Here is a 14,198-nt window from a genome sequence, read left to right as displayed (position 1 = left end):
AAAACAGTTTGAGAATTATTCTGAAGAGAATTATTCTGAAGTTAAACAAATTAAATTAATTGACTCGATGTCAATAAACTGGGAAAAAATTTTTCACTTTAAACACGTTAGCAATTAAAGATTTTTTTCGTCGCAATGTCAACATCTTTAGTCTTCCACTGTATCTCCAGGCTGTGATATTATTTTCGACTGAGTATTTCATTCCCGTTCTTGTAGTTTTTCCTACAAGAAGAATAAAAGAATATTGTAATTGTTATCAAATTCGTGATACATTAAAACTGATAAATTTATTTTAAATGACTAAATCAACGTATCTTGTATATGTAAGTGCAACAGAGAGTTCAATGGATTAGCAAAAGTGACTTGATTATTATTGGATAAGAGGAACTCTAGACGTATCGCAAAAGAAAAGCAAAAAAATAATTCGCATATTGAATAAACTTGATACGCATAAGTACTTACTTGTGTTAGCTTACATTCGATAAATTAAATGTAAAGCATTAAAAGTTAGAAAATCTGTCCGATTCATATTATGCTGTATGTATCTATCATGTGATTTGTCTTATATGTTGCGTGTTGTCTCTCATGTGCGAGTATGGATGTTGATATGCGTGTGTGACGATCGAGCCAGTAATTTGTTGATTTATGTTGCTATTATATTGATAGTTTACACTCTCCGATAGTTGTTAAATCATGTTATCGTCATTAATGCAATATATCGAAATATGTCCTATGGATAAATATCAGTAACAGTAGTATATGCCTTACTGTGCCGTACATTGGATCTTTGCCTTTTTACATTTAAAGAGGGGAAGATCCATGAAGAACCGAAGATTATAGATTTCGTTATATATCCGCGATTTACACTGCTGGATAAAACGTCCTACTAAACTTTGTGTAAATATTCATAAGAATTTTATTTATAATTTTAGCCATTATTTTCATTTAAATTAAAAATTACTTACATTATTTTATTTTATTTTGTTATTAGTTTATAATCAGTATATGAATCAGTTTGGTATGTATGTAATAATAATTTATATATCAAAAAGCTTTTCAATATTTTATTATTAAACCAGCAGTTTATTAGTTATTCGCATGTGTTACATTCAGCAATGGGCATTTTCAACTTTCCATCTTCAGGCTATTAAATCAATATGGAATTTCGAATTATTTCGAATATTATTGGAAATTTAGAAATTTTGGTTAATCTTGACTATCTCGAAGAATTTTCTCTAGTTTAAATAAAATTTTTGAAATTCTGATTTTAAAAAATCTGAAATTCTTGGATATTGAACGGTACATGAATTATGTATCAATGTTTGAAACAAGCATATTTTTTTATTGCAAGTGTTATGAATTATTTTAATTAAATTATTATAATTATCATAAAAAATATTTTTTGCAGAGAGTCTTATTATAAATCTCAAATTTGTATGCAATATCCATTTACAATTTAAAAAATGTTTAACAAATACAGGAATATTAAAAAAAACTTCTTAATACGAGGCCTTCGTAGTTACTATTCATCATTTAAAAAGTTTTTAATTTTAAATAATATTTGAAATAATTCAAAACTCTCTTTCTTTGTGTGTTTGCAATAATTGAAACGCTTGTCTCAGCCCATCGCTATATTGCAATTCTAGTCCAAGGTGACATAATAAAAAAAATGTTTCCAATCAAGTATCGAAAATCAGAGAGAGTTGATGAATTGATCGCGGTAACAATATTTATAACTGGTTAATTACTGTACCAGTAATGCTTGTTTCTTTTACACGTTTAATTTAAGTTTTTTCCCGTATGTACAACGATATTTCCTTTAATATGTTTGATTTATTAAATGTAATGTTAGCAGTTATGTATGTGTATTATCAATGTTATTGTGCACATAATGCAATGCACTTTGCATCGGACCAATTTTAAAGAGCAATTGAGCTTGCGACTATTTTTTCTTTTTTTTTTTACTCTAATATTCTTTCTTTTATGGTATAGCTCTAGCGTATATTATAAATCTTCCCTAATGTATACCTCTTATGCGAGTTCTAAAATGTTACGTTCTAATAACTTTACTGCCTCTGTCGCGCGTATGAGTCTAAAAATGATAATTTTTTAAACGTTATTTCCTCGAATACGTCTATGGCCCGTTTCTACCAACGCCGCTTAACTTTAATCTTAGCTTAACTCATTCTTTGTCTCCTTTTAACTGTTCTTTTAGAAAGAGACAAAGAATGAGTTAAGCTAAGATTAAAGTTAAGCGGCGTTGGTAGAAACGGGCCTATGGCAGATAAACTTTATATGAATTTAATCCTAAACGTGACTCGAGAAAAATCTGACAAAGTAATCCTTCAAATAATTCTCAAGTCACATGCTTTAATGCACACTAACAGAAGCAATACGAGTCCCAAACTCGATTGCGTGCCGACAATCGTCCGGTGTCGTCGTCTGAGAATGCTTGTACGATTGAAAGTATCTTATGGTAGTCATATACTTTATTTCTTTTTTTAGAATAATCGTCATCTTGTTAAAACATTTTCTTCGTTTTTTATTCATATACTGCACTTTTCTCCCACACTTAAATTCCGATAATATTAGTATTTCACTGTGAAAGAGAAATATATAATTATATTAATGAAATATATTATACATTAATATATAATTATATTCATATAATTATATATATTAATATAATTATATATATTAATATAATTATATTAATATTAATATATATTCTCTAAATTTCTTCAAAAATGACATAATTTATCATGAGCATATTACAGTGCAGTTAGAACAAAAGAACGAAAGAAAAAGAGTATACAGTTACGGGAAATTGGGACGTTCGAGAGCCCAGAAGTTTCTTTTCGTTGCGAGTTCCCCGTTTTATGTCCGATTTTCCATTATATTATTCCAACCAAAGCATGCTAAAGAGAAATCTCTCTGATTGTATTGTAAATGTTGAATAAATTTAGAATATATAATTAGTCTTATAAAGTGTATGTATACATATGTTGCTCGAAATGTACTATACATATATAGCGAATAACATCAGAATAGTCTTTTTGTGTTCCGTTAGTGATGTAAGGAAAAGTCGATCTTGTTTTCGGTTAAATATTATATGTATCGTTTAAAACGAACAGTAAAATTGTAAAGTATATCCTATACTTTGTTAACCCGTTCGATCACTTATACCCATCTGATGTATCAAAGATCCTTGTACCTTCAGAAAGGAGAAACGACAAAAGAGGGGAGATCCGCTCACATGCGTAGCCTTCTTTTTAAATGTCAAATAATCAGAGTATAATTATTTTGCGCGCAACAAAATTTTCTAGCTTTTTTTTTTTTTATCGAACATGCGGATCCATTATTATCCAAAATTTCTGCGGCCCTTCCCCGAACTGTATATTTAAACTGAATAGATTTTATACATATGCATGCAATAGGAACGTTTCTAGTTATAACAGAGTGTTGTAAATTATACGAATTAGTACGTACTTAATGCCCCTCGTTTCGTAATGTGTTATAGTATTGTACAATGAAATATGCACATATATATAGGATGATTTCCATATAGATGGGATATAGACCGATACTGCTATCCCTTGTGAAAAAAAGATGAACATTTTTTTTCTTTTCTTTCAAAAAAATTTGCGGATTATTCCATTTATATGGGATAATCTATGGGTGCGTATAATGTATACAATTGTTAAGGTATATAGTGTAATATATCTTTTATATACATGTATGTAAATAAATGTATATAAAAGATACATATACAAACATATACGTATACATATATATATATATATATATATATATATATATATGAAATCAGTATATATGTCGACACTCGTTTCCAGCTGGTCTGATCGGGTATCATTCTAATAATATATAATAATATATTATATATATATTATAATACATATTATATATTATATATATTATAAAATATAATAATATATTATATATATATATATATATATATGTATATATATATATATATATATATATATAATAATTATATAAATTGCGTTAAAAATCTGGCGGCGATGTGATTCAAAATAATCGAGAGCTGAATGCGATGCAGACGGATCGATTTATTGTACGATACGATGTATGTCCATATATGATTTGTTAATATATCGAGAGGTAAATAGATTTTACTAAAGATTTTCTGTATGCTCTGTGAATGCAGCACAAGTTTATCTTACGTACAACGTACAATACATAGATATAATCCGGAGATATATATAATCGAAGGACGAAGGGTAAATTAAACAGAGTACTTGCGCACGCTTTGTAATATAAATCTGTAAGATGCGCGATCACATGTCGTCCATGCGTCTCCTTTTCTCTTTCTCTCTCTCTCTCTCTCTCTCTTTTTAATAATATAAAATTCATTTATATGAAATAAATCTCTCGCCGCAGAAATGCAATACTTGTAATAATCATGCGTTTATAGGAGCAAGAGAGCAATCGATAATTAAAAATTAGAGATAGACACGCTCACTTTTATATGCCTGGAATTTAACGATACTTAACAATTGATTATGTTTCAAGATAGATTATTTCTGATCGTCACACATTGATTCGCGTGCAAGTGTCTTGGCAGACAGATATATTCTCATCTATAATTATCACTCGTTAGAATCAATGAATGGAATTTTATTTAGAATATCTTAATTTAAACAATTATTAATTAGCTAATTTTTTCTTACAAATATTCTAAATATAATTTAAATATATTTAATAACTAAATATATTTAAATAACTAAATATATTTTCCGTAACATTTCATTTTTTTGCTCAGGAAGAGATTGAAAAAAAGTCGGAGATAAATTTCTGTGCGGCAAATGCATATCTCTTACGTGTGCAATGACACATTGATTTGATAACCATATCGAAGTCAGGATTAATCGAGTAATCTTGTTCATATATATAGCTGATGTAATTATTATTCATTTATCACTCATACCGGATGTCGTAGAAAATTGGACACTGTTTTAAAAGCAGTAGAGTGCTTGCCAGAGCAAGAAGTCTCTCCTAAATTAGGTCACTACAATTCTATGTACGGTCATCCTCGTGTAATCTATTATTCATGTATACAGGATGTATCTTAAAAAGCTCCCACTAAGCAAATAGCGTTATACCTGATGAAAAACCGAATCGAAAAGTCCTGAACCATTTTTTCCCCCAAGATTCATTAAATATAATTAATCAGATTTAAGTATTATATTAATTAATTATATTAATTATTATATTAATTAATAATTAATCAGATTTAAGTATTAAAAAGATTTCTGAAAAGATGAATTGTTTAAAAATGAACACAAAACAATTAATTTTTTTGCTTATCCAAATCTTCATACGTTGGTAACGAGGAAGTTTGTCTTTTTTATTGGCGCGACTTTAATCATTAATTACCGCTTTATTAAGCATTATGGAAAAAAAATGCTTCAGGACTTTTCGACTCGGTTTTTAATCAGGAATAACTCTATTCGCTTAGTGGGAGCTTTTTAAGATACACCCTGTACATCTCAGGTCTGATAATTTATTCAGCTTTAAACAGCTTCCATTCTTTCTGCGATACCCTTTCGTGGACATCTCGTCGCGTATAAGCTTAACTCGGATACGTGCATGTATCTTCGTGATGGAGCCTAAGCGCGGTTGTAAACCAAGGTCAAGTCTCAGATACGTAGAATGAAAAATAAAGATTTGGTGTGTTTCCCTTTACGCTTGATCACCATTTTCGTATACAAGCTCTTTTTTTTTTTTACACACATTTTAATCACTGTTCAATTAAGCAGCGGCGTTTAAATGTCTCCCGTAACTGTATCTCACGAGTCGAGCATCGTGTATGTCAAGTACGAAAAGAATTTTGTACAAAATGTACAGAATGTATGAAGATGTATATTCACTTCATCAAGAAGCTTCTCGTATGAAATCTACGAGGCAGCCACCGCTCATCGTCTTGCTCTCGTATACTCGCTCCATCGTTTTGCGAATCATCGCTCGGATAATTCTATTTTTGTCGCAAATGCCGTGGAATATGCTATACAAAATCTCACATAAACCGATGCGAGTTTGTATCCGAGCAGCGAGCAACAATAAACACATGGTATAAATAGATAGCATGATAAAACGTGAGGATATAATAAATGAATGGACCTGTATAAAAAGATATCTATCGTATTTTGTCATTATTGTTGGTAATTCTCCCAGGTTTACGCGTATTCTTAATTTTTTCTCTCACAATTTCATCAATAATTTTATATAATTATTTTCATGAAATACAACATTTCCTGAATCGACTATTACGAGAATTGCCAATTCTTTGTATTACTTAGGAAACTCTAGTAAAATTTCAGAATTAGATAATCTTACACATACTGAAATTTATAAATATATACATATCCTTTTTTAAGATCCTTTTGTGTTATCTATTTATATTTGTATCAAACATACATATTGGAAGGACAATTTGAAGCGTCGAGGCAATGTGTCTTTCTCGATTATAAAGATACAAATTTAACTGATAACTTCAGATTTATCTTTCCTTCTAAAATTGAAATTTACAAAAAAAATATTCTTTATCTGTTAACGATTATATATAATATCAACTTACAAAATAAATTCATCGATCATAATAATTCTCTTGATATTATTAGATAACAATAAGTAATGGACTTTATATATCACTACGAAGGATCATATCAGTTCTTTGATGTACAACCAATTCTAGAAAAGCTAACGCTATCAATAAAGACCAACTAATTTGCTCTTGATAGATAGGAGTTTGCGTGTTGTACATATTTTTTAATTCTGTATTTATTAATACGCTCGGCAAGCGTTCTTTAGTTTTCTTTAATCTATCGCTTTCTTGCAGTAGTTTGTCCATCATATATTTTGTAGCTATATTTTCCTTATCAACTACGAGTCCATAGATTTTTGGTAAAATACGCTTGCGCAATATAAAGATGTTATTTGTTATAAATTCCATGCTATCTGAAAAGTTTGTAACAATATTTTTATCTTTCTTTTGAAATATATAACAAATGTTACTAATACTAGAACGATAAAAGCGATTATTTTTTCATTCAATCATAGCTGTAACTTTTTTATTTATTTTAAGAATAATCGATCTCATTAATCAATAAATTTATATTTAAAAAAATCATGATTAGTGTAAATTAAAAAAGAAAAAAAATTCATATTTTTTTTTATTATTTTCTAATTGATTCTTTTGTCTTGGAAACAATTTTTCTTCTTCCTTCAATAACTATTATGAATTTTAATCGTTCTAATATTAATATAACTGTTTGTGAAGTGAATCTTCATACTGTTAAATTTACTATTTGATGTTGACAAATATGACAGAATAATAGCGTTAACCACAGATTCTTGTACATAAGCCTGATAAGCCGATTGGCCCTTATGATGGCCTATGTTACCAACAATATCCTGCAGTACATATCGATCAGCCTTTGGTAATTTTTCAGCTATTGGTAATGTCTAAAAAGATAAAAATATTTCAATATTTAAAATATTTTATTAAACATTTAAAAATATTTAATGAAAATAGTTGTTAACTCCAAATATTCATTCTATAATTGATAATCAATTCGAAATCCTAAAACAGACTTTTTATATAGATTTATAACACATAATAGAAAACTTAAAAAAAACACAGAAATTATAATTAAATTATAATTGTACAAGAAAAATATAATTGTTTGTGGTACTTACTATTTGAAGTAAAGAATGAATGTTCCCTTTTAATTTAGTTTGTGGAAAACACTTGTAATTCCATTGTAATACTTCGCAATCGCGATTTAACAATGACCAACTTATCATATCTGACCCTATGTATACGCCTAATACTGTATTAACATCCTGCAATATTTCATATAGATAGAATTAATTACACAAGGATAAGAGAAAAAAGCTACTAATAATATATATAATGCAATATTTCAACTTAAACATTAAGTTTGATTTCTTATACCTTCTGGTCGTTAGCTTTTGGTGTTAGAATTAAGCCTCGTGTAATTTTCTTAGGCGTTCCTTTGTTGCCATATATGATAGACTTGTAGAACTTGTGTAGACAGTTGTTATTTATACCTTTAACTTGTAATAAATCTTCCAATGACTTATATGGTCCATTATTTGCACGATGGCATTCTAAATTCTCTGCACGTTTCTTAGTAATGGAATACCTTAGTATAAGTATAATTTCAACGATAAAGAATATAAAAAAAAATTCAATGTGTATAAAATAGAAAATTTTTTTATACAAATAATTAACTCTCTTACTGAAGTAGATCTTCCATCCTTTTGGAATTTATTACTTGGAGAATTTTCTTCTCATCTTCTACAGAGAAGGAATCTAAATTCATAGTATCAGTACACATACTATTTATTTTAAAAGTAATTGCGCCTGATTCCCAATGTTTGTAGATCTGCAGATTGAGATATAAAAAATAAAGAGAATATTAAATTTCGAAAAAAAAACAATTATTTATATAAAAGTTATTAACCCCTATAATGTATTGTATTCTCTTTCTCTTATCAATGCACGAAATTTACCTGCGTTTTTTGAGTCTTAATAAAAGTCTTATTAAATAATCTTCTTAGCATCATATTCCACATTTTTTTCTTTATTATAACAAATTATATATGCATATAAGAACACATACCGGTCAATCATACATTATTATTATGCTCGATTGGCACGTCGTAAGATATATTAATTATATATATTCGGATATATTAATTATTAATATATAATTTCTGACAATTTGTATTTTTTTAATACGTCACAAGTAAATATTTACCTGCAACAAAATGATAAAAATGCGTTCTTTTTAACAAAAGAGGAAAAATATTTCTTTATATCGATTGGTCAATCGAACAATTCATCAAACATATCGATTGGCTGCCAGATAGAGAATATCTAGAGTTCCGAAAATATTTTCCATTAACCAGCCAATCAGTGCGAAAAATCTCTATCATGTGTCAAATGAAATATTACCTCAAGAAAATTTTATTATCTTAGGTTGGCGACACTGGACTCGGATAAATTGGCCGCATTCAGAGGATTCAATGTTACTAGATTTTCCGATGTAATACGACGCTGATTGGTTGGATCTGAAAGTAGAAACCAATCATGTTCAATTGCCACTTGGCGGTTGAGTCTGCTGAATACGGCCATTAACTACCAAATTCGAATATTTGTGTACATACGTTTTTTTCTAGAGGCGGAAATCTATAAGAAAGAAGAATTCGAATACTTGGAACAGTCTCTAAAATGGATCGCTCTCGAAACGATCAGCGAAGGACTGTAACGTTGAAGCCGAAAAAAGTTTCGACTGACGAAAGTCACATTCCCAGGCCTCGTTTCAGGAGTTCCTCCAGCGATCGAGCGGGCTCGATTGGCAGAAAATCATTTTTAAAATCTACAGGTACAAGAGTTACACTTCATAGCAATTAAATTTGTGTCATCTTTCAATCAGTTGAGTGATAATAACACGATTAAGATTATTGTTCAGTGTACAGGTGCCTTTTAAACTCGTTTATTTGATGTATTTTAAGGTATAAATATTATATAAAAAAATTCTTATAGAATTTTTGTATAAAAATTTATACAAAATTTGTATACCAAATATTTTTCAATGCGAGTGTAATTAATGAAGAGTACAAAAACAGAAATAATTTTCAATCTGTTAGAATATTTTGTGGTCTTTTAGGCTTTTCTATTTTTATATTAGATTGTTTATCTTACAGACCGTTTTATTTTATTTTTCAGATCATTATATTTAATTTTAAAATATATAATGACTTTTTGAAGATAAATGTATACATGTATACACATATGTAAAAAACATTTACTGTCAAATAATGTTTGTATAAAATTATTATATTAAAATATGATTTTATAAATTAAAAAGTAAAGATATGGGAAAGGTAATTTTTCGAGTAAAAAATCAAGTCAGAAAAAGTCTTACATTTGTTTCGATTCTTCAACTAATTTAGGGTATGCAATTTATACATGCATGTACAAAGTTAAAATATAAAAGATTCAATGACTTGGATTGGATAACTCTACAATTATAAAATCAGAATTTTAATTTAAAAAGCTAATATGTGTTGATGCAGGATAAAAATATGTTTAATAATATAACAAGAACTTTATTGAGAATATTTGTAATCTGGAACATATCAAATTTTATAGATCTCAAATTTTAATGGTGGCTCATTTTATATATATATATATATATATATTTGTATATGCATAGGTAAAACTCCTCTACATCTATCGTCGACTCCAATTACACCTTTGAGAGTTTCCACTAGACTTAATGTACCAAGTTCAGCACGTTCAGATGGACATCTTGCAGCATTATCAACAGCCCGATCGCCATCCGGTGAACGTGCTAGCAATACTGGTGCTAAGGGTCCCAGAAAGGATACAAGGCCCTTGAGCGATAAGAGCTACCAAATGGAGTTGTTAAATAAGATAGATAATTTTTTTCATGTAAATCAGCGTTCAAACATGCTCAACAGTAATGGTAGTTTGAAGCCGATTACATTGAATATGTTTGTAGAGACTTCTAATTTTCTTTTGAAATTTTTCGACATCAAGCAAGAACTCACAACAAAAAATTATATAGAGGAGATTCCGACAAGTGCAAAGAAGTTGCATTATCCTGGTATAATAAGCAAGTCGTGGTTAAAGACTGCCAATGTACCACATTCATGGCCCAATGTTCTCGGATGGATTGGCTGGCTGGTAGAAGCATGCCAAGTGAGAGAACTCGCGCTTAATAGATATCAGCTAGAAACTTTACCGTTTATAGGAACAGAGCAACAAGCTCAAATTAACAAAATAGAATTTATATCATTGTTAGAATCTTATAAAGCTTGGAATGATGAGAAACTCGACGAGGAAGCAGAATTGTTGGAGAAATATCAACGGGACGTTATAACTCAAAAAGGCATTTCCGAGGAGGATATAATTCAGGCACGTAAAGAATTGGAAGAAAATACCTCGAAATTACAGATAATAGAAGAAGAGTCACGAGAAATGGATGAAATAGTTAAACATTTGAGTGAGAAATTATTGTTTTTACGCGATAAACATGATAAACAATTGGACAATATTAAAGCTAAAGAAGATTACATAGAGAAGACTTCTGCTGAGACAAATCAATTAAATGCAGAACGCGATGTTTTGAATGAGCAACTTGAAAAGGGAAAGATACAATACAGAGAATTAATATCAATTGTAAAGGACCAACCCATGTCTAAATCTGCAAAAGAAAAAATTGTCAAAGAATGCACGGAGATACAAAACTATATACATGGATTCGATGAGCATTTGAAAGATTATCAAAAAGAATTGTATACTTTAGATATCAAACTCGCATCTTTCAATAATGATCTCAATAAAGCAATATTGGCATATAATAAAGAGATTTTTATGCATACTGATAGTGACATTGTGAATTTTGATGAATTAAAACTCCCGGAGAAAGGATTATTAAATCCACAAATAATGGATACTATGAAAGAAAAAATTGCTTTAATGAATACTTGCAAAGAATTATTGACAAAACAATCCATTGAAATAGATTCTTATATCTGTTCTGAGACTATGAAATTGGAGAAATTGCAAGAAGAAGTTAAATTTCTTGTGAATGAAGATAAATTAAAAAAGGAGAAAGCTTGCATTGATAAAATGAAGACAGATGTGAGAAATGAGAAAATTGAATTGACAAAACAGATAGAAGTCCTGAAAAATGAAATTAAGGCAATACAGGATATGATGCCAGATATACGAACAATAGATCTTGAAATAGAAGAGGCCGAAGATAAATTAAACGCAGTAACTAGAAGACGGATATTTTTAGAACAACGTGCCGAAGAGTTTTTCGGCAAATTTTATAAAATAATTGGTGAACACAGAAGCGAGCTTTATAATATTTTAACAAGAAAAAAATCCACAGAATAAGAAAATCTATATGTAAATATTTTTATAATAATGCTCTTTATATAGCATGCGCTCATAATTAATTTTCATTCATAGTATATGTTCATAAAGATTTTTATAGTATATGTTCATTACTCTTATTCTTATATTATTTATGATATATAATCTATTATTAGGCCATTTCGTTATATGAGTTATTTAGTAAAATGTATCACAATAAAAGTTATAAATACGAATTATAAATACAAAATAATATATAAATAGTTATAAAAAGAAATAATTATGTAAAAACGAAATATGTCATTTTAAACAAGGAATTTAATAAATACGTTTCTCGTAGAAACTCGTATGTCGTTTATATCGTACAAACAAAATAAATGCACATTTTTGTCTTATATTTTTTTTCTTTCATTTGCTTTTACAAAATGATGCAAATTCTAGTATGTAAAATATTTTTATTCTATTAGCTCTATATGTTATGACAATATGTAACTCGCATTTTTTTCTTTTCCTTTTTTGGATAAGTTTTAACATGATCTGACAAATTACACAGTTGAAACATACATCTTTTAACTCTGCGACGTACATGATACATTAATAATTTATAAATAACAAAAGGTATTAACGAATACTATGTATATTACATACAAGGAATATTACATGCCAATAAAATATTCATCTTTCGAGAGTTATATTTTACAATATAACTGCGTTTCATCAATGCTTAACTATATGATGAGTAATTGATCTTCTATTGAGGAGTAACTTTCTAATTAGCTTGCTGTACAATTTCACTTTTGAACTTGAACAATTTTTATATTATTTTTTAAAAGTTTAAGTTTTATAAGCCATTCTATTTAAAACATATTAGAAATTATGCCATGTGGCAGAAAAGAGTGCTCCAACTAAATATATGAATGTGAATTACATGTTCTCTATTCTGTAGATTGTATTATTATTACTATTTACTATAAATATTATGCTTTATTGGTGATCAAATGATGATCATTTGACTGATATTTTCAAAGTCACTCCTCAATTATACCTGAATGTATCATTTAAGCTATAACTAGGTCCCGAGCTGTTTTTGTCTTATATTAATCTGTACATATGAAACATAGTAATTAATATGCTACATTAATTAAAATGCATTGTGCGATATTTAGTATAATCGATTTTAGGCATTTGCAATTTCTTCCAAATTGATTTTTTTTGCTATAAATAGCACTTTAAATAATAATTTAAACAATTTCCAATTTATTTAGCTTTACATAAGACAAAATTAACAATAAAAAAGGAAATATTTAATTTACTATAAATATGTATTGTGATTTTCAAAATTAAAATTAGATTAGATAAAATATTAATTTTTACATACAAAAATATATGATATTAGATTTTTGCATTAATTTTATCTTATGTTGAGCTTTAGTGCATATCGCCTTTTATATGTGGATCATATACTGTATAAATTTTTTTTACTCATAAGATTTACAAAGGATTTAGCCCACATGCATATATTTTATTATCTCTTTCTTCCCATATTTAATAAACTGTCTTATCGTAAACTATGAGATCATTTATGTGCTGTGAGAATGTACGCTATTGTGTTGACTATTGTGAAAGGATTAAGATGTATGTTTTTTGTATCCAAGCATGATTACATGATTACATATGATCAACATGATGGATTCATTGATGAATTCATAGATGCTTCAGAAAAGTGCATACATACAGTATGTACACACACACACACACACACACACATGCGCACATGAAAATTAAGAAATATTCTACATACACTTAATAATTTTGTACTAATGTTTCGTACGCGCTTTAAATATAGTGTAATGAGTAATTAACACATTCGATTATTCTCGAATGAATTAGAATTCTAAAATTTGCTATCCTCGATGTTTATACTAGAAAATTCAATAGAATTATCACTAAAAAATTTTACACATTTTTGACATAAGATATCATTTATACATAATAATATATATATAATTATTGTAATAAATTTTATATGTAATATATAGTCACCACACAGGATTGGATTTAACTCTATAGTTGCCTATAGGCACCTAAATAGTGTTTGAGAGAAGGATTATCCACATATATATATTTTTATATATTTATAATTTATTAAATAACTTTCATATATAAGTAACAAAAATAAGTAATATACATCATATATATATATATATCAATATTA

At 28.3% G+C, this 14,198-nt stretch overlaps 2 protein-coding genes across 5 annotated transcripts; one reads left to right on the top strand and one right to left on the bottom strand.

Moving 5' to 3' along the window:
- Positions 1 to 5,757: 5,757 nt before the first annotated feature.
- Positions 5,758 to 8,857, bottom strand: LOC105250795 (transcription elongation factor, mitochondrial). 4 transcript variants are annotated; one of them, XM_025414284.1, is made up of 6 exons: positions 8,829 to 8,857; positions 8,308 to 8,453; positions 8,000 to 8,210; positions 7,741 to 7,887; positions 7,335 to 7,506; positions 5,758 to 6,999 (listed from the first exon to the last, which is right to left on the bottom strand). In XM_025414284.1, the coding sequence occupies exons 2-6, from the start codon at positions 8,403 to 8,405 to the stop codon at positions 6,683 to 6,685; spliced, it is 945 nt and encodes a 314-aa protein (XP_025270069.1). In that variant the 5' UTR covers positions 8,406 to 8,453; positions 8,829 to 8,857; the 3' UTR covers positions 5,758 to 6,682. The 4 variants fall into 4 exon arrangements, with proteins under 4 accessions (XP_025270069.1, XP_011255372.1, XP_011255370.1 ...); XM_011257070.3 differs by lacking the exon at positions 8,829 to 8,857 and adding an exon at positions 8,691 to 8,712; XM_011257068.2 differs by lacking the exon at positions 8,829 to 8,857 and adding an exon at positions 8,581 to 8,652.
- A 368-nt stretch (positions 8,858 to 9,225) lies between these two features.
- Positions 9,226 to 12,039, top strand: LOC105250793 (kinetochore protein ndc80). Its single transcript, XM_011257067.3, has 2 exons — positions 9,226 to 9,455; positions 10,290 to 12,039. Exons 1-2 carry the CDS (start codon positions 9,302 to 9,304, stop codon positions 12,002 to 12,004), a joined length of 1,869 nt encoding a protein of 622 aa, XP_011255369.2. The 5' UTR covers positions 9,226 to 9,301; the 3' UTR covers positions 12,005 to 12,039.
- Positions 12,040 to 14,198: the final 2,159 nt, after the last annotated feature.

Source organism: Camponotus floridanus, unplaced genomic scaffold (assembly GCF_003227725.1).
Source record: "Camponotus floridanus strain SB8 unplaced genomic scaffold, Cflo_v7.5 scaffold8, whole genome shotgun sequence".
NCBI classification, from domain to species: Eukaryota; Metazoa; Arthropoda; class Insecta; order Hymenoptera; family Formicidae; genus Camponotus; species Camponotus floridanus.
The sequence above is the reverse complement of the archived record's forward strand: the minus strand, read 5'-3'. Positions and strand labels throughout refer to the sequence as shown.

What these genes read in the sequence shown, in the direction of transcription:
- LOC105250795 (XM_011257068.2), bottom strand. Translation starts at nt 8,643, where the DNA reads ATGTGGAATATGATGCTAAGAAGATTATTTAATAAGACTTTTATTAAG. An exon ending in TTAAGACTCAAAAAACGCAG is followed by an intron (nt 8,454 to 8,580) that starts GTAAATTTCGTG and finishes CTCAATCTGCAG; the next exon opens with ATCTACAAACATTGGGAATC. An exon ending in ATCAAATAGTAAATTTAACA is followed by an intron (nt 7,000 to 7,334) that starts GTATGAAGATTC and finishes CAAACTTTTCAG; the next exon opens with ATAGCATGGAATTTATAACA.
- LOC105250793 (XM_011257067.3), top strand. Translation starts at nt 9,302, where the DNA reads ATGGATCGCTCTCGAAACGATCAGCGAAGGACTGTAACGTTGAAGCCG. An exon ending in ATCATTTTTAAAATCTACAG is followed by an intron (nt 9,456 to 10,289) that starts GTACAAGAGTTA and finishes GTATATGCATAG; the next exon opens with GTAAAACTCCTCTACATCTA.